The 23009-nt window shown below is 41.0% G+C and overlaps 1 protein-coding gene across 2 annotated transcripts in view; it reads left to right on the top strand.

The window, feature by feature from the left end:
* Positions 1 to 21542, top strand: part of arid1b (AT-rich interactive domain 1B) — a 130434-nt gene extending 108892 nt beyond the window's left edge. Inside the window, exons 10-23 of one of the 2 annotated variants that reach the window (XM_049740558.2) lie at positions 4630 to 4757; positions 6097 to 6168; positions 6249 to 6352; positions 8169 to 8357; positions 8856 to 9071; positions 9794 to 10019; positions 13284 to 13425; positions 13998 to 14167; positions 15053 to 15185; positions 15362 to 15478; positions 15576 to 15651; positions 16422 to 17163; positions 17993 to 18123; positions 18337 to 21542. In XM_049740558.2, coding sequence (XP_049596515.1) covers positions 4630 to 4757; positions 6097 to 6168; positions 6249 to 6352; positions 8169 to 8357; positions 8856 to 9071; positions 9794 to 10019; positions 13284 to 13425; positions 13998 to 14167; positions 15053 to 15185; positions 15362 to 15478; positions 15576 to 15651; positions 16422 to 17163; positions 17993 to 18123; positions 18337 to 20094 — 4204 coding nt within the window. In that variant the 3' untranslated portion in view covers positions 20095 to 21542. The remainder of the gene's footprint in view (positions 1 to 4629; positions 4758 to 6096; positions 6169 to 6248; positions 6353 to 8168; positions 8358 to 8855; positions 9072 to 9793; positions 10020 to 13283; positions 13426 to 13997; positions 14168 to 15052; positions 15186 to 15361; positions 15479 to 15575; positions 15652 to 16421; positions 17164 to 17992; positions 18124 to 18336) is intronic. The other variant, XM_049740559.1, reaches the window with a different exon arrangement.
* The last annotated feature ends 1467 nt before the right edge of the window (positions 21543 to 23009 follow it).

The following is a 23009-nucleotide window of genomic DNA, read 5'->3' as shown; positions in this document are numbered from 1 at the left end:
ACCTTATAGTCCGGTGCGCCTTATATAAGGACAAAGTTTTAAAATGGGCCATTCATTGAAGGTGCGCCTTATAGTCCGGAAAATACGGTATGTGCTCTATGTTTGCATTTCTTTGGAGCTTCATTAGGTAAATTGAATATTATTTTCACTGCAGCATCTTTGGAGTAAAACCACAACTGAAGTAAATGTTTTGAAAAAAGAATCTCTTAAATCTGCTTGCCAAAACTGTTGTTCTGATCTGCTGTCAATCATTCCGCGCTTGTGTTTTCCCTCCCCCTCACCTGTTTTTTTTTTTTTTTACCAGTGCTCCCGACTGTATCCCCCTCTCCGTCTCTGCTCTGTTATCCTACCCTAGACTCTTTTATCCCGTTCTGTCTTTCTTCCTCCCAATTTGCTTTTTTGTTCTTCGCTGTTTCCAGAGCTGCCTTGTTATGTTTTCCTCCCTCAGATCCCACTTTAAAACATCTGAGGGAGATCAGGGGAAAATTGGCCTTCGAAAACCTACAGTTAAAGGCTCCAGTGCCCCGTTTGCTCTCCCGGATCTCAGTGCAACATTCCGAAACGTTCAGACCTAGTTCCTCCCCGTCTGAGAAACAAGTTGTTAGTCGTTGCACATGTCGGCTTTCCCACTTTGATGCGTCGACCCCGAGTGAACTGCACAGCTGCCTGCTCCCTTCGTTATAGGCAGAGATACAAAAACAGACATCATTGAGATTCAAATTGTATGTTTAGCGTACAAGGACTTATCCTCGGTTTGTAACCCGAACAGATACTAATTTGTACCCTTGACGTTTCTTCCTTACATACATAATATGGCACATCAACAGAATTACAACAATCAATTAATCAAATGCCGATATGGAGGAATTTAGTTTTTTGCTTTTTATTAAGGGCTTTGGAGATATGGTGGCAAATTATGGAAAGGAGAGCAGCCAGATTAATTGAAAGGTGTAAGCTTTTCTTGGCAGCATCTTCTAAAGACAGACTTGCCTTTTCAAATGACTTTAACGCTGCCGGCGATACTCTACAAAAAGTTCCTGGAGCTGTAGGAAAGGGCGCTGTCGATAAAATAAGCACTTAGTAGAAGAAGAGCAAAGCTTAGCGAGGAAAGAAAAGCTATAAATCAAAGGAAAATTGCAGGGAGAAAAATGTAAGAAGAGAGGAGAGAAGTGCTCCGAGGCAAATCCTTGCCAAATAATTCATTTCTGACCTCCTTAGTAAGTAAATTTCCTAAATAAATAAGAGGAGTACTTGAATGTCAGGAATGGGTATCGTGCCTTTGGCACTTTGTCGCTTGCAGTCTTGGCAGGCTTGTGCAGTGCTGTGTTTTCATTAGATGGGCCAAATAAATGGATTCTCCTCCATCCATTCTGAGCTGTTTGATGTTTGAGGGGGAGCGGGGGGAGTAGCAGAGTAGAGCGAAGAGAAGAGCAGCTTTTCTCAGGATTTAATATGTTAAAAGCTGCCTTTATTTGTGTGCAGGTGTGCACAGGGGTCCATTTTTGTGTGTGGGTGTGGTTTGACGCCACGAGACCGCTTGCCCTTAGAACAGATTGGCTCCATATATAATTCATGGCCTCCAGCCGATCCAGTCCATCCAGCAACCTTTTTTGTCTGGCTCTTTTTCTGACACTTTCATGCACGCACACACAGTTTTGGATCGATGGGTTGCCATCTTCACGCTTTTCGTGGTCCCACTGCATGCGCTGTCTCGTCCAGTTAGCAGCGCTGGGAGGCTTCGGCTTGGCCTGTCACCACCCAGAAAGGATGCAAGGCGCTGCCACTTGTAGAGAAAAGGAGTCAGATGGTTGGCTGGCACCTCGTAACCATGGCAATCCCTTGGCAACAGCACACACGCCACTGTGCATCAACACAAAGACGGGCTCCAACACTCACTGCACTGCCCCGCGGAGTGAAAATGGACTTATCTGATGTCCTTCACACTTTTTGTGTTTTGAGTATTGTTTGTGTTTCAGGTCACATTTTGTGATATTTTCTGAATGGTTGCTGGATTTAAAATGTAGATCTAAATGTTTGATGTAGTGTCATAAAAAACTGTATATTCGACTTTTTCTAAAATATTTTACTTTTTTGCAGTTTCCCAAAGTTGGTTGTTGGCCAGACACCCGAAATGATTAGCTTAATGATGCTTAACCTATAAAAAAAATAGATTATTTTGATAATTTAATTATGATTTAACTGTGTTTATTATAAATAGTATAATTTACATCTGTGTATAACTGCACTGCCTCAGAGCAGATTTTTTCTTTTTTGCCTAAATAAGGAAAGCAACTAAAGGTCTCAGTATGATGCAGTGCAGTTTTACAACCACAAACCACAAGCAATTTGTCAGGATCCCAAATAGCAGGCATTAAATTGCTTGTTCAGATTGCGCACGCTGTTGGTGGGTGTGTTGCATATGATCTACTTAAATCACAAGGTTTTACGAAGAAACCTAAATGCGAGCACAAAATTGCAGTCTAACAGGTTGTGTGTGCTGTTAGCAAAAGGTGTAAACATGGTAGGAGACAGTCAAATATAAAAGAGAGTTGTATGATTTACTTTCACTGATGACCTTCCTAATTGTCCCTCTCTTCCCTTTTCTTCTCATCTCCATTGCTTTATTTTCTTTCCATCTTTCAATCCCTCCCTTTTCTGCACCAACTATTTTTCCCCTCACTGGTGCAAAGGTGCCTGAGAGCAAGATGAATTCGTTTTGCTCATTTTTTTTTCCCCCTGCCTGATAGTTATGCATGCATATATTAAGTGTGATTAAACACTGTGCGGCGCCTCCATCAAGTGCTCGCTAATGGCCTTTTTTTATGACATGAATTAGTCATAATGGGACAGCGGCACAGTCAAAAGCTTCCAACCACTGTTGTTGTTGATTTGATTGTTTGACCGCTCACATGAGACCATGTCTGCTATTGTTATGAGTGGGCGCAGAAGGGCTGGAAAAAGTAGATTCCGAGGCACTTAGCTGCAAAGAAAACATTTTTAATGCGAGAGGTCGAAAGATCAAAACTTACATTTCTGTGTGTTGACTCACTGAGGGCTTATTAAGGAAGGTAGGCAGGCAACGATGGAGTTTATATAGCCCCGATCATTGGGAATTGGGCTCAGATAAACATGGCTTTGGTGCTAGTTGGTGTCTTTTCCACAGGGGCCCCCAGTACACCTCGTCTCCTCCAATAGAGGGATTACATATGTATCATCACCCGTGCTCTATGACTAATTACATCTGTGAGATGAGATTATAGGGAGGTTTACCATGCCAATCCCTCCTCTTAGGCTAAATGTATCAGTTCCAACATGAGGCATTACGCTGTGTATGAAACAGAGACTGATGCCAGTGAGAAATGATCTGAATGGCATAAACCCAAAGAGAGTTTTTGCTCGTCGACAAAAAAAAAGAAAATCGTAAAACCTCTGCTTGTGTTCTTCTGTACCAACTTTCATTCCTTTCATGTTTCTTCATCTTATGCTTTTGAGATGTGTGGCGTGCGTGTGTGTGTTGTTTGAGGTCTTATTTATTACCGTATTTTCCGCACTATAAGGCGCACCGGATTATAAGGCGCACCTTCAATGAATGGCCCATTTTAAAACTTTGTCCATATATAAGGCGCACCGGATTATAAGGCGCACCTTCAATGAATGGCCCATTTTAAAACGTTGTCCATATATAAGATATATACATTTGGCCCGCAGGCCAGACTTTGGACACACCTGCTGTAGTGGCTCAATATTGGTCCATATACAAGGCGCACCTGATTATAAGGCGCACTGTCGGCTTTTGAGAAAATTTGAGGTTTTTAGGTGCGCCTTATAGTGCGGAAAATACGGTAATTGTTTCTTATTTACCGAGGTTTTGCATCAATATTTGTATCTATGTAGTGTCATGTCCTGCACTCGGCTGTCACCATATTTGCTCTACAGTTTTCCTATTAGACCATTTTCTGCTGTGTCCTCATATCACGTTACATCTTTCCACTTTCACTTTAATATGGTCATCCATGAGATTATCTTAGCTTCAGACCCAGATAGGCCAAATTGTTACACAGTCTTCTATTTCAACTTCTATGTCGGTGCCTTTGGACTGCCCAGCATGTAATGAAAGATGCTGCCTTTAATCTCAACCCTCAGCCCAACCACACACACACATTTACACACACACACACGCCGGGCCTAGCATTCAGCAGGTTGCAGATAAGCCCCTCTTATGTCACTTGCAACGCTGCATGATGAGCCGTGAGACGAGGGAAGCTGAAGGGAGGGCGATTGAGCAGAATTGATTTTTTTTCCCGTTACCATGGAAGCAAATAATATGCGCCACTCCAAAATCACACCTTAATTAGGTAAATTATGACCTGTGGGAGGGGAGGAAGAGGATCTGCAGAGAAGACGATAAGGGAGATAAAAGGAGATGCAGCTCAGCCGTCTGCAATCTTGTACAGGAACTGTGGTTGATCAGTTGTCATTTCTGTTTAGAGATAAAAGTTGCAACAACAGATCACCCAATCATGTGACATATGTGACTGTGCATTTTTACAGACTGTCATCATAGCTAAACATTTAAAGCTATTTTCCTACAAAATGATCCAAATTATTAACCTGTCCTGTTTTGTATAGGCAGGGCAGCTATCAAGGACCGAGCGTCAGCCAGCCAAGCACCACAGTTCCCTACAGTCGACCAGCGGGCAACAATGTTTCAGCCATGGGCAACGCACAAGGTCCAGCCTACAGTGTGCTGCCTTCAGGTACGATGGCTAAAGACAACTACCTATTGGTTTTTAGTTTATGAGTCCATGTTTTCATTTTACTTTTTCATGTTGACAAAATGTATAATTATTTGCATCTGTCCTCCGTTCAGGCTTATTCAATTTTCTATATTTCTAATTGATTGGCTTAAGATAGAAATTACCATCACAATAGATTATACTGTAACTTGATCTTAAAACATTTTGTTGATTTACCCGACTTAAAATGGTATTAACGATTGTTACTTTGATATTTGGAGTTCATCCAACATTTTTTTTATAGTATTTCTTTATTATAAAAATACCTGTTAAATTGTGAATAATTTTACAAACAGCACAACCTGCTTTTGCCACTTCAACAAAAAATTATGCATGCACCCTTTTTACATATCAGTTCAAAGATACTTTGCAAGAAGTAAGCTTTATTTTGAAGGGTTCTGATCCTAAGTGCTCCGCTGACCTACTTCCTAATGTAACCTATAGAATACTGCAAATTACTGGAATTAAAATTGCCCCTTGTAATTCAGGCCAGGCAAGATAAACCTCCCGATGTTGGATGTGATTATGTTGAATTTACTCGCATCTCAAAGAATGATGAGTGGAAGGGTCGAAGGCCAGCCGGCAACAGTGGTTATTTTTTCAGCACTCAGTTTTTACGCAGAGAATGTCAATGTAGAAGTTTCTTTCAGCCCTTCTCCTTGCTGCATTGTGACTAAAGGCACCTCTAAGGGCATTGAATGAATAGGCACCTTTTATTCAAAGCCAAATATTAGAATGTTTGATATTTGAGGAACTTGAAATGAGTACCAAGGTTTCACAGCAGTTTGCCCAACAAGCAGTGAAAAGCCATTAGTCTGTTAAGTCTTGCAGTGCTGCAGGAAAAAAAAAAGAAAGCCTGGCAACCAAGGATTCTTTCTTTTGTTTTATAAGAAACGTACAGCTCCCACTATGAAATGTAGTCATTGACAATCTTTTAGCTCCTCTTCAACTTGAACCCAAAGGCAGTTATGCCACTGTCTTTGAAATGATAAAAGACCGTCTATCATGTGAATACAAACCCCGCCCCCATCGACCATTGTGCCTTCACTTTGAAGGAGAACTTTTTTATTTGGATTTCTCCCAACAAAATCAAAAGATTGCACCGGCTTTGTTTGAGCAGCCATCATTTAAGGATTTTTTTTTTTTCCTGCGCTTGTAAAGAAATAGCAGACATAGTTGAGAGCGACGCTTTGAGAGAAACATGTTGATACAATGAAAGGCAAATGTCTACTATGACGTCATACAAGCCATTATGCTGAAGCTTTCACACCTCATAAAGGACTACCATTTTTTTTTTCAGAAATGAATGAATCACACAAAAACAGCAGCGGCGGAAGCAGCAAATCACTTGAGAGAGCATTGAGCGATCATGGTAAAAATCATTTATAATTTGTTTGAGGAAACTTTTTTGGTAAGTATCTTCTTTAAATGTTTTCTTTTTCCTTTGCGAAGGAGCCATTGGAATGGCTGGGGACAGGGTGATGAGCCCAGATGTGAAAATGAAAGCAGATGCAAAAGATGACAGTGGCCCCGCCAACGACACTCACAAGCCAAAGGTAACAGAAATTACATTTATGCCCCCCCCCCCTCTCACTTTTATCCTCTTTTGTTTGTTCTTGTGCCCTTAATGAGGTCTGATCATGCTGGCTCAGCGCAGTGTGTTGTTTCCCTGTTGTTTTCTCACCATTCTTAATGATTTGTTTAACATTTACCATTCCTAATGTTTTCCTCGCTTTGTTTTGGCCGCCAGCTCTCTCTAGCCGGTGTTTTGGCAGCCCGTGCTGCTGAACACGAGAGCTTGGCATCTGCGGCACACACAGGCGCTTGGACACAAAACGTGCATAGAAACACAAAAAGTCACACAGCATCCTTTGACTTAAACATGGCTTTAGCTGCACACCACCAAACACAATGCTGACCTCACATTTTGCCTCAGAGTTGCACCTTGACTTGGCTCAGCTCAGCTCAGCAACAACAAAACTGCTCTTTGCTCTTTCCTCCCTACTCTCAATTGTTTTCATGCACCTCCATACATCCGCTACACGTCTCTTTGCTCCAAATCCCTGTCTTTTCTTTTGCTGATTACGGTAGTAAGGGATTTTTGAATTATTTAAAGGCATTTACAACAAGCCAGCGCGACCCCTCGTGCTCCCTAAAGAGATGATCTGTCTGCCAGGATTGAGTGCAGAAACACAAAGACAAGAGAGCCAGAGAAGACAGACTCAGGGAAATAGAAAGCAGGGAAGATAAGCTTTTGCTGACTTGGACATTCCATAGAAAGACCCGGAGCGCTTGTCAAGCTGTTGTTCCGTCTATAGCGGTTTCGTATTCATGCACATGCCTGCACACATATGCGTCTTTTTACTGGTAGATGACACACACTGATCTAAATTAAATTAAAATTAAATTTGGATACGCATGTACAGTACATGCAAAGAACACACATCTGTGTTGTATTTTCAATATACATTTGCGTATTTTATTTCAAATACATCTGGCAAAATTAGGTACTTATAAAATCGAAAAATATTGTTATTGTATTCAAAACTAACTAGCCCCATAAAGCAAGATTTGGTCTTTCGAATTCCTAGTCTCAATCTCATGGAAGTGTTCAAGTTGGCCTGTCGGTGTCGATGCCCAAAGAGTTACGCAAACTCATATATTTGCTTTAAAGTTTAGTTTCCCATTAAAGTTGAACATAATGTATCATTACTTGCTTATAATTCAAAATATTAACGTGAATGGACCATGTCAAACTCATATATTTGCTTTAAAGTTTAGTTTCCCATTAAAGTTGAACATAATGTATCATTACATGCTTATATTTCAAAATGTTAACATAAATGGACCATGTCCACATTACATATACATTTTGAACCATGAACCAATAAAAAAAATTGTCATAAACCTCTATTAAAAAAGTAAAATTATTTTTCCCAGATGGCTTGTTTTGCGCTGCATTCTCCGCTGTTTATCGGTACATTCACTATAACTCTCACAACTGTTGCACAATGCCATTTTTGCACACGCCAATATTGCACATCCCTCACCTTTGTAGTTGTATATATTGTGTATATATTTTGTTTTATATTTTGTGTTATTGCATTGGATCCGACTGCCCTTATTTATATATTTAAGATTCGGTATGATCCAATGATTCTTTTTTAATCTTCCTTACCTTGTCTGTCTTACCTTCTAATGGACAGCGAAATAATTGCATTGTACAAAGAAAAGTACTTTTACGCATGACAATAAACGCTTTGAATCTTGAATCTTTTGACAAACACAAAATTCACAGTCACACCTATAAGCATGTTTTTGGATGTGCCTTTAGCCACTTAAAGTATATTTCCCTGTCTCTCTCCACACCAGTTACAAGACGGTCACACTAACAGCACCTCCGGCCCCCAGCAGTGTGCGTCTCAGCCGACCACGCCAAGCAGCGCTCTGCCGGTCCCCTCTCCACTGTCACCCAGCCCAGCCAGTTTGTCCTCCTACCACGGAGATGATAGTGACAGCATAAGCAGCCCTCCTTGGCCAATCAAGGCCCCTCCAAGTCCAGTGAGTAACTTGGTCAATTGGTTGGTCTCACAACAGGAGGACAGTTAAAACCTGTTTTGTTGGGGGTTTTTTTTCCTTAATTGTATCATGACATATTTATTGCAAATGGAAAAATAATCATTGCTCAGTTGGTGGGTCTCTTAACACAAAAAACACAGCCCCTTTAGGCAATGTCACAAGTCCATGTTGTGAACTGTATGAACTAAATTCTTTCAATAAAGTGTTTGTTTTAATATGTCTGTATAACCGAGAGCCATGTTGCAATGAAACTTAATGACTCCGATGGGGAGAAAGAATTGTATAAGTACAAGGTACAGCAAATAGACTGTGTAATTGCCTCTATACAATTCATATAAAATATAGGTCATTTAAGAGGCAAGAAGTATGACCATTCTTATTATTGTAGGGATCCGAGAGCTATATACATTAACTACCAGTTTAAATCACTTTCATTTTTCAATCCCCCTTTTTTTTTTTACTCTCTATATTTTTTGACAGAAAGCCAACCCAAACTCATCATCGTCCAGTGGCGAGCGAGTCTCGCGATTATACGAGCTGGGTGTAGAGCCAGAGCGGCGGATGTGGGTGGAACGTTATCTGTCCTTCATGGAGGAGAGAGGAACGCCTGTTTCCCAGCTGCCTATTGTTGGGAAGAAACCTTTAGATCTCTGGAAGCTCTACATTGCTGTTCGGGAAATTGGAGGCCTTGCCATGGTAACTCTTGTTTGATGACAAACACCATCCCAGACTATTTAAAAATTGATTTCAGTGGAATAAAAATTATAATCCTCAAGGAAAAATGTCCACATTCAATTGCCCCAGTTTACACACTGTGTACATCTGTGAGGAAATAGAAACAAAATCATTATTTTAGTATATTATTACAAATCATTATTTTGATATATCATTATTTTAGTACAGGGGTGTCCAACTCATTTTTTCCACGGGCCGCATTGTAGTCATAGCTTCTTTCGGAGGGCTCATAAATGTATGAGCACCTTCTATTATATACAGTAAAAGCTACAAAACAAACTGACAAATAACTTGTTTTCAAATCAGACGAGTACAAACAGGTCAAATATTAAAAAAAAAAAAAAATCATTAAAAGTGAAGACAATTTGCAATTCTAGTAATGACACACGAATTCGATGCACAATTTGTCTTCGCGGGCCACATAAAATGATGTGGCGGTCCGTATCTGGCCCCCGGGCCTTGGGTTGACACCTGTGTTTTAGTATATCCACTTTTGTGACATTTTTGGTGTGCAGTGAGATTTTCTTATGTAGTCTTTAGGTCTTGGCTCAATAAAAGTTATGAAACATGGGTCAAAAATGACTTTTTGCTGAAATGTAGTTCAACACAACCATAAACAATAATACATAACAATACATAAAAAAAATAGATGGCAAAAAATAATATTTTGTCACACTCCACAGGTAAACAAGAACAAGAAATGGCGGGAACTGTCCAACACGCTGAGTGTGGGAACATCAACCAGCTCAGCAAGCTCACTCAAGAAGCATTATATCCAGTTCCTGTTTGCCTATGAGTGTAAAATGGAGCGAGGCGAAGAGCCTCCAGCCGACAGCAGTAGCAGCAGCAGTGGAAGCGTGGCTGCAGGGGACAGCAGGAAGCAAGTCAAGATCCAGCCTCCATCACCTGGTAAGGATTATTCATTTCTCAACGCTTTTCCCAACTACATGCCAGCTCATCAAGCTTCAAGTCTCAATAGTCTTGCAGTGTTGTCAATTTGTTCAACTGCAGCTTAGTCAAGATTGAGTGCATCTATGATGAAATATTGTAAATAAACATTTGATGAGATAATTTACCAGTTAATGAAGGTCAGCTACGATACCGTCCTCATTTGGACCTAAAGCCTGAGACTTGCCTTTTTTGGATTATTGTGTGATTGAGGTTAAGGGAGGTTTTGCTGGTCATATATTTGGTATTGTGAACAATTATGACATGAGGATCAGGAGCGTAGAGGAAAGAAAAGAGTTGGTGCATTAAGGGCATGCCTCTAATTTGCAACTGAGATGAGAAAGGTGACCCCGGCTTTGTGAAAGAACTTTAGAGTACTTCACCTGCATGAGATACTGCAGATTGCTTTTCCTGCTTGTGGAAAAGAGCATTGGCTCCATTTGCACATATTACACGTACTGTATTCGTGGGCCACACACAAACACATTCCCTCGGGTTTATAGGGTCCATAATTCAGCCTCATCTCCTATGTCTTGTCCTAAAGCAAAAAATATATATAATCATATAATGGGACTATCAGAGTTAATATTTCCATGTGACATAAAACATAGAAATAATATAAAGTAGTACATGTTCATTTGCTTGTGCACATGAAAGATGACCAACATTACTTTGATGTCAGAAATTATTTTATTGTTGGTAGTATACCATCATAACTTGTGGAAAATAATGTGAAAAGATTTAGCTTTTCAAGCCTTAACTAGCAGCTACTCATGTTACGTAATAGTAAGAGAAGAAAGGATGCCAAATCTCTGCAGTTTACAGTACATTGTGTTACTCCGACATTGTTAGTGACACAACTTTATGACAACACAAATGAGATTTGTTTGTAATGGAAGGGGGCAAAAAAAAGTTTCAGATCCAAAACAGGGGGAAAAAAAGGTTTGGGAAAAATTCCATATAAAAGGTTGATAATGATAGCAGGTTATTAGGATTGATAATTCGTTTAATACTTTGAAATTATTATATTTAGTGTAACTTGTGCACTATAATTTTTTTCTCCTTTTAACTGTACATCATGCGCCATCTGCCCTCCGAAATCCTTGCCAGTCTATTTATAGACTTGACAGAGCAATGATGTCACAGATGGAGTGTGTCCAGCGGGTTGGTAGCACGGGCAGAGCGTGTCATTAATGAGGGCTGGAATGTATAATGTAAACAAACCTGACCTCCCCGTCACCTTTCATTCACAAAAAATGGCTCGGCTGAGTGACTCCCACCCATAGCCCCGCCTCTCTGCCACTATCCCAGTGGATTATGTCACCCGCTGACAGATCCACACACACACACTGCACATAAATGTCAAGCACGTGACTCAAACGCACACATTTGTTTTCTCCCTCAAAATGTGGAGCAAAAGGGCACTCGGGTTCACACTGGCGTCCATCTCCCCTCCGCCTTCTTCACCTCACAGCTGAATATTCTGTGTCAGCCTGTGTGCTCTTGAAGAATGGTCAACTTCTGAACCTTGGTTTAAGTAGCTCTTGTTTACATGCGGTATGTGAGCGAGAGATCTTCCACCTATTATGAAATAATCATCTCGCCCTCTATTTCAGCCTCTTTTTCCTTCTCTCTGTCTCCTATCATGTAGAGGCAGGGAACATCATTGAATAATTTAGAATTACCAGTATGAATTTTTAAAGCTTTGGTCTCTGTTTTTTTCCGATTGGAAACGTGCGGTGCTGTAATAGGCCACTGAGGCTGTTCCCGTGGAAGGCTTCTTACGCTAAACTGCTCATTAGGCTGTTTTCGTATCCTCTCTTGGTCGTTGTCATCTTTTTAGTCAAACGGTCCTCATTTTCCATTAAACTTGCTTTAGGGAATTAGTATCCCTTGGTTTTATGAGCTTGTGTTGCCAGCCTCTTGTGCACCTTTACCCCTAGAATTCACAGAATTGTGGCGTAAGAACAACTAAATAGGCTAACCTAGTTTTCCCTCTGTTCCATTGTTTGTTATATTTCATTACAAAGGAGGTGCATAATTTTTGTATCAATAAGGCTTTACAGATTTTATTATGTATGTTTATAGCAGTGATTTGCATATTATACTATGATGTGATGATCATGGGATCAATTCACAAAACTAAATATGAAAAATGAAGGCGTTAGTATGAGAAGAGTGCTCGGACTTAACGATGCCAGAAAATCTTGCCGGGCTTCAGCTTATTGAGCATTGACAATTTCAGATCTGCAATTACCGTATTTTCTGAACTATAAGGCGCACCGGACTATAAGGCGCACCTTCAATGAATGGCCCATTTTAAAACTTTGTCCTTATATAAGGCGCACCGGACTACAAGGCGCACCATTAATGCATCATGTCAGATTTTTAATTCAAATCAAATCATTCTCCATTTTATCTTTTTTATTTCAACATCAGACGCAACAAATTACTTTATAATCACAAAATAATGATCCATAGTCTTTTTGATTCATAATTCATAGTCTTCAGCGGGCCACTTATGATTGATTTTATGACACAATGCTTCAGGCCAGTTTAAATTTAGGAATTTGGTCCATATATAAGGCGCACCCGACTATAAGGCTTTTGAGAAAATTTTAGGTTTTTAGGTGCGCCTTATAGTCCGGAAAATACGGTAATAGGCGTGTATATAATTTGTTGATCTTGTTTAATTTATGTGAAGTATATTCATTCATCATTTATACTGTACAATAAGAGCTATGCATGAAGCCCGTTGACAACAACTCAATCTTTGTGACTCCTACACATCAACTAATGGACAATATTGTTTTTAGATTAGAACAAATTGTAATCAGTCAAACAGCTTGAGGTGTGATTGAATGTTGCGCTGTGACTTTATTTTCCTCCCAAATCTTTGCCGTTCCTGCAGAGAAATTCATCTCTGCTGTCTTATCTGCCCTTCTCCCCAACCATTGGCCTTTCATTAACAGCCATGTTGTTCCCATATACTGTTGCCCATATGTGGGCTGTTTGCTTCAGCTCACTTCTCATGTGGGTCATTACTGCCAGCGCTTTGGCCTCAATTCCAAAGTATTCTCTCTAATACGGAACCTTTGTTGAGCCAAAGCCCACGTTAGGAGTTCTGTGGACAAGCGAGCGGACTTCAGCTTATAATCATTGCCTCGCACGTTTATGATATAACTATGGCTACAGTCATAACATCCCATTGTTTCAATCTTTTAGCTAACTCAGGCGGCTCCCTCCAAGGTCCACAGACACCGCAATCTTCTGGCAGCAGCTCCATTGCAGAGGGTGCAGGGGACCTTTTACCCCCCACCCGTGCTACCACCCCTCTTGGACAGGGCACACCTGTGCCTCCAAACAGGTATCTTAAATCATTTTTTCCTCTATCTCCACATCTAATGACAACATTACTTGTAGCTAAATTCATTGCCTTTTTCACAGCGTGCAGCAGCAGTAGTCATCATTCACTACATTTCACATTTAATGTAACCGCTTTGCCTGTAAAATATCTTTTGACACATTCAAATTGATCCATGGAAGGAAAGGAGAGTTGATTTACAGACCTAAAGGTCACACCGAGACAGATGCGAGGAAGTCCTTGGTACACTTGATCAGTTATGATTTGAAGATAAAGTAAAGCTTATAGTCCATTTCATTGCATTTGAGGATGTTAGTCTTGCAGAAAGACTTCCTCATCCGCTTGTTGTTTTATTTTTAGTTAGATATTCTAGTCGCCTACGTAATTATCAATGTAGTGCAAGATTCACAGCATTCAAGAAAAAATGCCCATTGTGTTCAACGCAAAAATATTAAGATGAGGCAATGAGTGGCTAAATATAGTATTTTATTAATGAATACACATTTCTCACACAGTTCCTCTTCCCACTTTACTCCTTCTTGTCCCTCCATTTGTAATTCCCACCCCCTTTCCAGGAGCAGCGTGAGTGTGCAGGATCCTTTCTCAGAAGTCAGCGACCCAGCCTTCCAGAAGCGTGCTGCCTCTCTGCCACCCTCTGCGCCATACCAGCAAGGCCTCAGCATGCCTGACATGATGATGAGGATGCAATACGATGCCAAGGATCCCTTCGCTGGCATGAGGAAGAGTGAGTGAGGCCAACACAAAGCACAGGCTTGTGAATAAATATTTATCATAGAATGAAATGTTTTGGAGTCATCAAAAATCTTCAAGAATTTATACACAGCAAATTAATATTATCAAATATTTTAACATTGTTCATTGTTGAAAAATGATGTGTTACCGCTAATGGGATTGCCGCCGATAAATTTACTCTGTTATTATTTTGTTATCAAGTTAAACAAAATAATAATAATAATTCAATTTAGTTCCATTTCGGTTATCGCCCACACCTTCAAATAACATCAACTGCTCAGTATTTGTCTCATTTGAGCTTGTTCATCCCTTCCAACCTTCCAGACTAAAAATTGTCCGTAGGTGGGACTCACGGTGTGTATAAAGCTGCGACCCCAACGAGGGACAAGGATTATACAAAATGGATAGTTGGACTTAATGAATTTGCCTAATAACGGATTAAGATAAGTGGAAAAGTGGAGCAATTAGTTGGGCAGATTGCAGCAAATGTTCTTTATACAATTTTTACAACAAATAAGGACAAAAAATACAAAGTTTACCCTTTTATTATATAGAGTATTATGGAATCAATGGTATGTTATAGTATTTTTGTGAAGCTAAAGGTTATAGTTTTGTAGGACATAAATTGTGTCGGCCAAAAACAGTCCCAACCAATAAACAAGTGGAAAAATTGATGAAGATATATTAGGGGATGCTGCCACCTGCTGGCACGACTCCTTTACAAAACGCATTTTAGGCCTCAGTTGAGCATTTCTCACTTTTTTCAATTGTTTTGCATTAAAAAAGGGTATGTTTTACTTGTATTATCGACATTCCTACGTGTATGCAGATTTGTCATGTGACGTACTCATACAAATTTTTTTTTGTGCCCTTTCAGTGGCAGGAGCGGATCCATACATGCCTGGCCAGATGCCGCCTGGAGGTGTGCAGGAAATGTACGGACGACCCACAGCGGCGCTTAGCCTGAGTCAACGGTCGCAGTACCCATACGGACCAGGCTATAACAGAAGGTGAGCATTAGAAACACAAATATGATGAAGTCGTCATGCCTGACACACATTCAATCTCCGGGGTTTTGTGCAACTTTGCGGAATTTTACACCTCATTTTATTTTCATACTCCCAAGGTTGTGTGACCTCAGCTTTGTATTTGGTAGAGACATAAAGTTTGACTGTTTACTCTCCAGACCGGACCACTTGATGGGGATGGAGGGAGGCCTGGGTCCCCCTGGAAATCAGAACAGCATGGCACCTCACAATGAGAGTAGCATGTATTCTTCCAGCAGATACCCTTCACAGCAGAGGTCAGAACCTGTGTGTGATGTCATAGATTTGTCATGTTGCATTTTCTTAACAATTTGGAAAGCTGTGTTACATTCCCACTTGTTTTATACATTGAAGACATGATGGCTACAGTCCGCAGTATCCCGGCATGCCGTATGGGATGCATCCTTCCGGGATGTACCAACAGCCACAGGTGAGATTCCGCAATTTCTGTTAAGTATGTCTTCACAATCGTTAGTGTAGGATTAAAAAGTGGAAAGTTGTGAAATTTAAATCAACATTGGCTCATTTAGAAATCAACAGGCATCTTTCAGTGTCAGTTGGCTGCACTGAGAAAAAAGATAGTGAATAATTTCACACGCCCTACTTTTCTGTTATCTGTTAAAAACAAAATTCAAACTATCATTTCATTCCACTCCACGATTTTATCATACTTGGTGTTGATTATTCACAAAAACAAATCCAATTTTGTATCTTTATGCTTGACGTATGACGTGTGACAAAAGGTTCCAGGGGGACTAATATTTTCAGAACTATATATACTATATATGTATATATATATTAGAGATACTATAATTAATTCACAACAATTGGATTATTTAATTGTCGAGACCTTGTTTACTTTAAAATTGTGAGATTCCTCAAAAATTTTGCCTCTCAATAATACTCTGATTTCTGAAGTCCTCCATGAAAGCAGACTGATTCGCTTTAGATTGAATAAAAATAAAACAATTGCAAACAATTGCTTCTCTTTGAGTTGAGTCCAAAAGAAAAGCATTAATCAACAAAATAATCAACAGAAAGTCTATTAAAATAATCGGCAGCGCTATATACTGCACATACTGTACAAATATGTGTGATTGTATGTATCCGTAATGTTTGTTCAAAAATCCGTCACAATGAAACGAATGATTGACCAATTATGTGTTGAAACCGTCTTGCTAACATCCATCTTTGCTTCAGCAGGGCTACAAACGATCCATGGATGGTATGTATGGTCCTCCACCCAAGAGGCATGAGAGTGAGATGTACGGAATGCCGTATTCCAACCAACAGGCAGACATGTATAACCACTATGGCGGGGGTTATTCAGGCTCAGATCACAGAGCCATCCAAGGACAGTTCCCTTACCCTTATCCCCGCGATCGTATGAGTTCTTCAATGCCAGGCCAGCATGGAATGATGGGTGGGGGGCCGCCTCCTAACCACACGGCTGATGGTCCCAACATGTGGCCATCCAGGACAGACCTCAGTTATCCCTATCCCAATCGACAAGGACACCCCTCTCAAATGACCCCTTACGGCTCAATTGGCAGAGAAGACATGGATGGGCGCCCGGGGCAAGATCACTGGCACCGGCAATCTCCTTATATGTCATCAACAGGCGGTATGCCTCCCTTTTCATCACGCCACCCTCCATCGTCGTATTCAAATTCACAATCCATGGCAAACCACCTGCCCAGAGCCCCCAGTCCAGGAGCTTTCCAACGCTCCTTGGACTCACGCGTGTCACCCAGCAAAGCAGCTTTCCTGTCAGCCATGAAGATGTCAAAGCCTGGGATGTCCATGATGGGCTCTCAGGGATGCGGACCTCTGAGTCAGTTCCCTCACAACCTGAGGAGGGACCTCAACCATCCACCTGGAGCCGTGGAGGGCACCATGCCAATTCTCAGACCTCGACGCAAGCTTACCTCCAAGGACACAGGTGAGACACAGTCCCTGTTGTATTACCTGTCCAGTTTTATAGAAAAAAAATCACCCCCAAAAATTTTCTTTGTTATATATTCTGCACAGCCAGAGTAGTCGAAAGACAGTGTTCTGATTAATGTTTCATTTGTGGGATATGAATTAAACAGACAAAATCCACCTGATTTTTATCCATCTTAAGGGCGGCCATTTTGTCACTAGCTGTCAAATGACCAATCAAAGCTCACCAGTTTTCTGAAGCTGAGTTGTGATTGGTTTAAGACCTGGCAACTTTGATGTTATTTTCAATCCACGACAAGTGGAAAAATGGCTGCCCCATGGGATGGATAAAAACTGGTGAATTTTGCATCTTAAATCATATTCCACAAACGCAATATTATTCAAAATACCATGTTTAGACTAGCTGGGGAACAAACAACATATTACTGTAAAGAAAATTGTTCATGTTCTCTAATAAAGTACGGTATATAGTAACACAGTTCTGGAAATTTCTGCTGGAGGATTTCCTGTGCATCTATGGAAAAAGACAGGAGTCTTTAATTTGCTGACATGAACACGAATTGGCAATTTATAGATTTGCAGTTTGTAGAATAAAACAACAAGGTAAAATGTGCAGTGTCAAATTAAATTCCTTTTGATTAAATGTCCTCTGAGTAATGTTTTTAATAGGATGGTCTGGGGTCTTGTTTTAATAACTCTTACCCCAGAGTAGTTGTTATATCTTCATGCATTTATCTGAATTAATCAACACAGATCAATTCTAAATGTTCAATTAATTAATTATGTCCATGACAATGATAACTTTTCTCTAACGGTTCTCATCTCAGGAATGCCTGAGGCCTGGCGTGTGATGATGTCTCTAAAGTCTGGCCTCCTAGCAGAGAGTACATGGGCGCTTGATACCATCAACATTCTGCTTTATGATGACAGCACTGTTGCTTCATTTAACCTCTCTCAGGTGACACGGTCTCTCGACAACGCCTCACTGATGTCCTCCTCCTTTATCTTTTATTTGAGATGTATCTGTGAAGCCACAAATGGGGAAAAAAAAAAAAAAAAAAAAAAAAAAAAAGCATGTCAGAACAGTCAATCAAAAAATACTGAGAACATTCTTTGTATCTTTTTACAGATTTTTGCTCACGGTTGACGTTTACATTTTCTGTTTGTGTAGTTGCCAGGTTTCCTGGAGCTTATTGTCGAGTACTTCCGCCGTTGCCTGATTGAGATCTTTGGCATCCTGCAAGAGTTTGAAGTGGGAACGGTGACAAAAGAAAGCTTGCTGGACCACAACTCCAACCAGAAGAAAGAAACTATCTTGAACAATGCAATGAAAAGTGCGGTACAATCTACATCTGAGTCCATCCCAACTTTGAAGATGCCAGAGGACCTACCAGGAAACACTATGAAGGAATATCTAGATGTTTCTGGAGAGCCTCTCTCACCTAAAGGGATGAATAAACCTGATCAGTGCTTAAAAAAGGATGAAGACAAAGAAAAGAAGGCAGAAATTAAACGCGAGTGTGATGCTGAGCTGCTTGTTACTGAGCTGGAACCAAAACTCCAACAAGCTAGCAAATACGACAAGTTCCCAGTAACCATTGTTGACAAAGACCTTAAAGATATGACAGATGACCTGGTTGACGAGTTCACCAGTGGGCTGCTCCACTGGCAGGGTGGCGGGGGCGACACTACGGCTCACATACAGACGTACTTTGAACCCCGCTGTGATCCACCTACCAGAGCGGAGGATAAGATGCTCATAGAAAACAAGGAGGACGATGGGAAGGTGCAACCGAGAAACCGTATCACGGCCACCATCGACGACGTCCTGTGCGCGCGGGTTGACGCCCTGTCGAACGCGCACCCTGCTCGATCGCTGCCGTCCTACCCTTTCAGGGTACATCCAGATGGTGAAGAGGACCACATCACCTTGCTGGAGGATGAACCACGCTGCCTGGACGAAACCCCGCTGTCCACAAGCTCACCCTGGCAGGACTCGTTGGCCAAACGCTGCCTCTGCATCTCCAACATTGTCCGCAGCTTGTCCTTCATCCCGGGGAACGACTCGGATATGTCGAGACACCCAGCCCTGGTTCTTCTTCTGGGTAGGCTCTTGCTGCTGCACCATCAGCACCCTGAGAGGACCAGGTTGTCCTCCAGTTATCAAAGAGATGAGCAGCAGGACAAGGGGCTGTCGAGCAGTCAATACGAGTGGTGGTGGGAGTGTCTGAGTCAGCTCAGGGAGAATGCGATGGTAACGCTAGCTAATATCGCAGGCCAGCTGGATCTCTCCACTTACACCGATACCATCTGCCTCCCCATCCTGGATGGCCTCCTCCACTGGATGGTGTGCCCTTCAGCTGAAGCCCAGGACCCCTTCCCTTCGGCAGTGGCCTACTCCCAGCTGACTCCTCAGAGGCTGGTTCTGGAGTGCCTTTGCAAGCTGAGCATCCAGGAAGGAAACGTGGATCTCCTCCTCGCCACGCCGCCTTTCAGTCGACAAGAGAAACTCTTCACGGTGCTGGTCCGCTACGTAGGTCAGAGAAAGGCTCAAGTGTATAGAGAGATGGCGGTGGCCATCACCTCTCACCTGGCACAAGGAGATCCCACCGCAGCTCGTGTCATAGCCATGCAGAAAGGCAGCGTGGGTAATTTGGTCGCCTTTTTAGAAGATGGCGTCAGCATGGCACAATACCACCATAATCCTCACAGCTTATTGCACATGGGACACCCTCACATGGATCCACCCAGCGTGAGCATGTTGTGTAGAGCAGCCAAAGGCCTGTTGGCCATGGCCAAAGTGGAGGAGAACAAAACGGAGTTTGTCCTCTACGAAAGCAGATTGTTAGACATTTCAATTTCTTCCGTACTGAACGCTGCAGTGGTGGCGATTATTTGCCAGGTTCTCTTTCACTTGGGGAAGTTATGACAGGAGGACTTTGTTGGCAAACACTAAGGTGGACAAACTATTTCACTTGTTTTGCTATTTTTATTCATCAAAATGATCAAACATGTTTTTTTTTTTTATTCCACTTAAACAGAATATCTATGTATGACCTCTCAGCCCTGTTGAATGTGGGTTTGGGGTTTCATTTTAATACAAATATTTAATACCTGCTGGTGTTGGTCGTTGATATTATGTTTGACATTTTGTTTACTTTTTTCACGCAAAGCTACCACCAGATTTTGGTGCTGACCTATGTCGAGGAGTTTGTTTTCGGTTTTATAAAAGCTAAAATATGCTCATCTACTTTTTGTTATTGGAGAGTATTTATTTTAAAAATGTGACTGTACAGGAGTTTTAACTTTTTTGTCAGCACTTGTGGAAAAATAACACACTGACTGTTTGAATTGAAATCTTTATGTCTCGGTCGCTGGAAGGGAACTTGTGCAATAGGACTAGAACAAGTGGTCCCTTCTATGAACCAGATATTGAAAACACACCTGCAGTGTGTATTTTAGGCCACAAGGGGGCAGCTTGCACGCGCCAATCAACTTGAGAAAAGTGAACTGTCAAAAAGAAACGTCTAATTTATTAATCATTGCCTCAACGACTTTGGAACTTTTATCTCATCTACGCTTGTTTCATCTTGTCTGTATTATTTCATTACTGTATACAAACTGTACAATGGAGGCACATGATTCTGTCCATCTCAATCAAGCATAGCAAGAACTGGGACGATTAACAAATGCTTTTATTGTTGTTAAACATTTGTTATTGTTATTATGAATATTTTGTTAATGGGGTCTGACATTTGAAAATGGTAACCAATGTTTCAATGTAAAAAAAAAAAAAATACAAATAAAAGCCTGTATGCATTGTATTATAGCTGAGAAAACAATCGCTTTGGTAATCAAAACAAAAGTGCCAGGGTGAGAGGATATATATAAGTGAGGTTACATTAAAAAAAAGTAAACATATTTCTTTTTGTTAATGTCCTCCATTCACGTTAGCGGGCATATTTTGGAATGCCCTGTAAAAGAAATGTGTTGGAAAACAAAATGCTCATTGTAAAATTTGCCTTTTTCGTATGACTTCAGTATGTCTCTTTTATCTGGTATATACATTTATACTCTGTGCTGCACATGTCACAAATAAATGTACTATGGACATCACCAAGCATCACAAATACTGCATTATGGTCAGACAATCTACAGGCCAATAAAACATTAGCTATCTACAGCGGTGTCAAGTTTAAGTTGCCATCCTCTTATAACTGGGGGCCATAACATGTCATTGTGAGATTTCAAGTGTGTTTTTATTAAACACATGACTAAGGCTGCTCAACTATCCATTTTCTAAACAGCTTGTCTTCACAATCATGAGGACGATTTTGGCTGTCACCTATCAAATAAACCTCACAAATGTTGCTCATATATGTACTTAAATTTCTTATGTTCATTCCCCCAACTATTATTGTTGTACATTGACAAACAGCTTTCTAGCAGTTTAGCAAAGAAACCCAGATCTGTATGGCTGTGCTTTTCCTTTTTGACAGAATTCATTCTGCCTGTCCTTTGTCTATTCCAGGATGGTTTTATTAAGAGCATTCCTTAGGAGGACAACATGCGTCACAGATTGGACTTTAAAGAAGTAGAGGTTGAATTCCAGAGCAGGTATTATCATCGCTATAATTATTAAAGCAAGATGACTGCATACAATAAATTACAACATTCCTGAGCGTCCTTTCACTGCATGTCAAGTGAACATTAGAATGAGTGAAATAGTGGTAAGAATATCTGGTTCTCAGTCATGGGATCTGGGTTTGAATCTATGTTGGAGCATCTGTGATTGCCATATTGGCTCTGATGACTACCGTATTTTCCGTACTATAAGGCGCACCGGATTATAAGGCGCACCTTCAATGAATGGCCCATTTTAAAACTTTGTCCGTATATAAGGCGCACCTTCAATGAATGGCCCCTTTTAAAACTTTGTCCATATATAAGATATATACATTTGGCCCGCGGGCTGGACTTTGGACATGCCTGCTGTAGTGGCTCAATATTGGTCCATATATAAGGCACACCTGATTATAAGGCACACTGTCGGCTTTTGAGAAAATTGGAGGTTTTTAGGTGTACCTTATAGTGCGGAAAATATGGTAGTTTAATGCAGAAGTGCCCAACAATTGGCCTGTTTTCTACATCCATTGTACGGGTCTGCACGTTGAAAACACAAGACTCATTTTAGTGTTCCCCCGTCATTTAGAGTGGGTCACATTTCTTGCTATGGTGATGCCGGATGTTCTTCACCTCCTACACTTTGCCTCTGAGAAGCTGAGTCATCACACAGTGTGGATGTGATGGATGAGAGAACGCTGCGTTTGTTACCTGTAGGTAAACTGTCTTGCTGCTTCTCGCCATTAATGTAGGTAGATGTGTGAGTAATTGGGTAAGGATGATGAGGTTGATTCACAAATCAGGTTGCACCCACTGAAAAACCTTATTTGTTCGTTCATGGTAGCCAATGCCAAGCAATAATGTCTAGGCATTAAGCCTCAGGTTGTTTTGGAAAACCCACTCAGAGAGAGAGAGAGAGAGAGAGAGAGAGAGAGAGAGAGAGAGAGAGAGAGAGAGAGAGAGAGTGTGTAAGGGTGTGAAATGGCAGACAGATGAGGCTGGTGATGCAATCAATCACAAAAAGGGGGCGGAACAGGAAATTGCAACAACACAACCTCTGCAGAGGTTGGCATGGAAGTAGGACTATGTGGTAACTGCCTGACTCATTTCTCAGCACTCTGTTTTCATTTGAAACAAGATTAGCAAGTCACTGCCTCCATTTGCGGAACAAAATGTTTGTTCATTCTCCATAAAAAAAAAAAAAAATTGCTTAACAATTTC

The sequence above is a fragment of the Syngnathus scovelli genome, chromosome 14 (assembly GCF_024217435.2).
Source record: "Syngnathus scovelli strain Florida chromosome 14, RoL_Ssco_1.2, whole genome shotgun sequence".
Lineage (NCBI taxonomy): Eukaryota > Metazoa > Chordata > Actinopteri > Syngnathiformes > Syngnathidae > Syngnathus > Syngnathus scovelli.
Note: the sequence above shows the minus strand (reverse complement) of the source record. Positions and strands in the feature narration are given on the sequence as shown.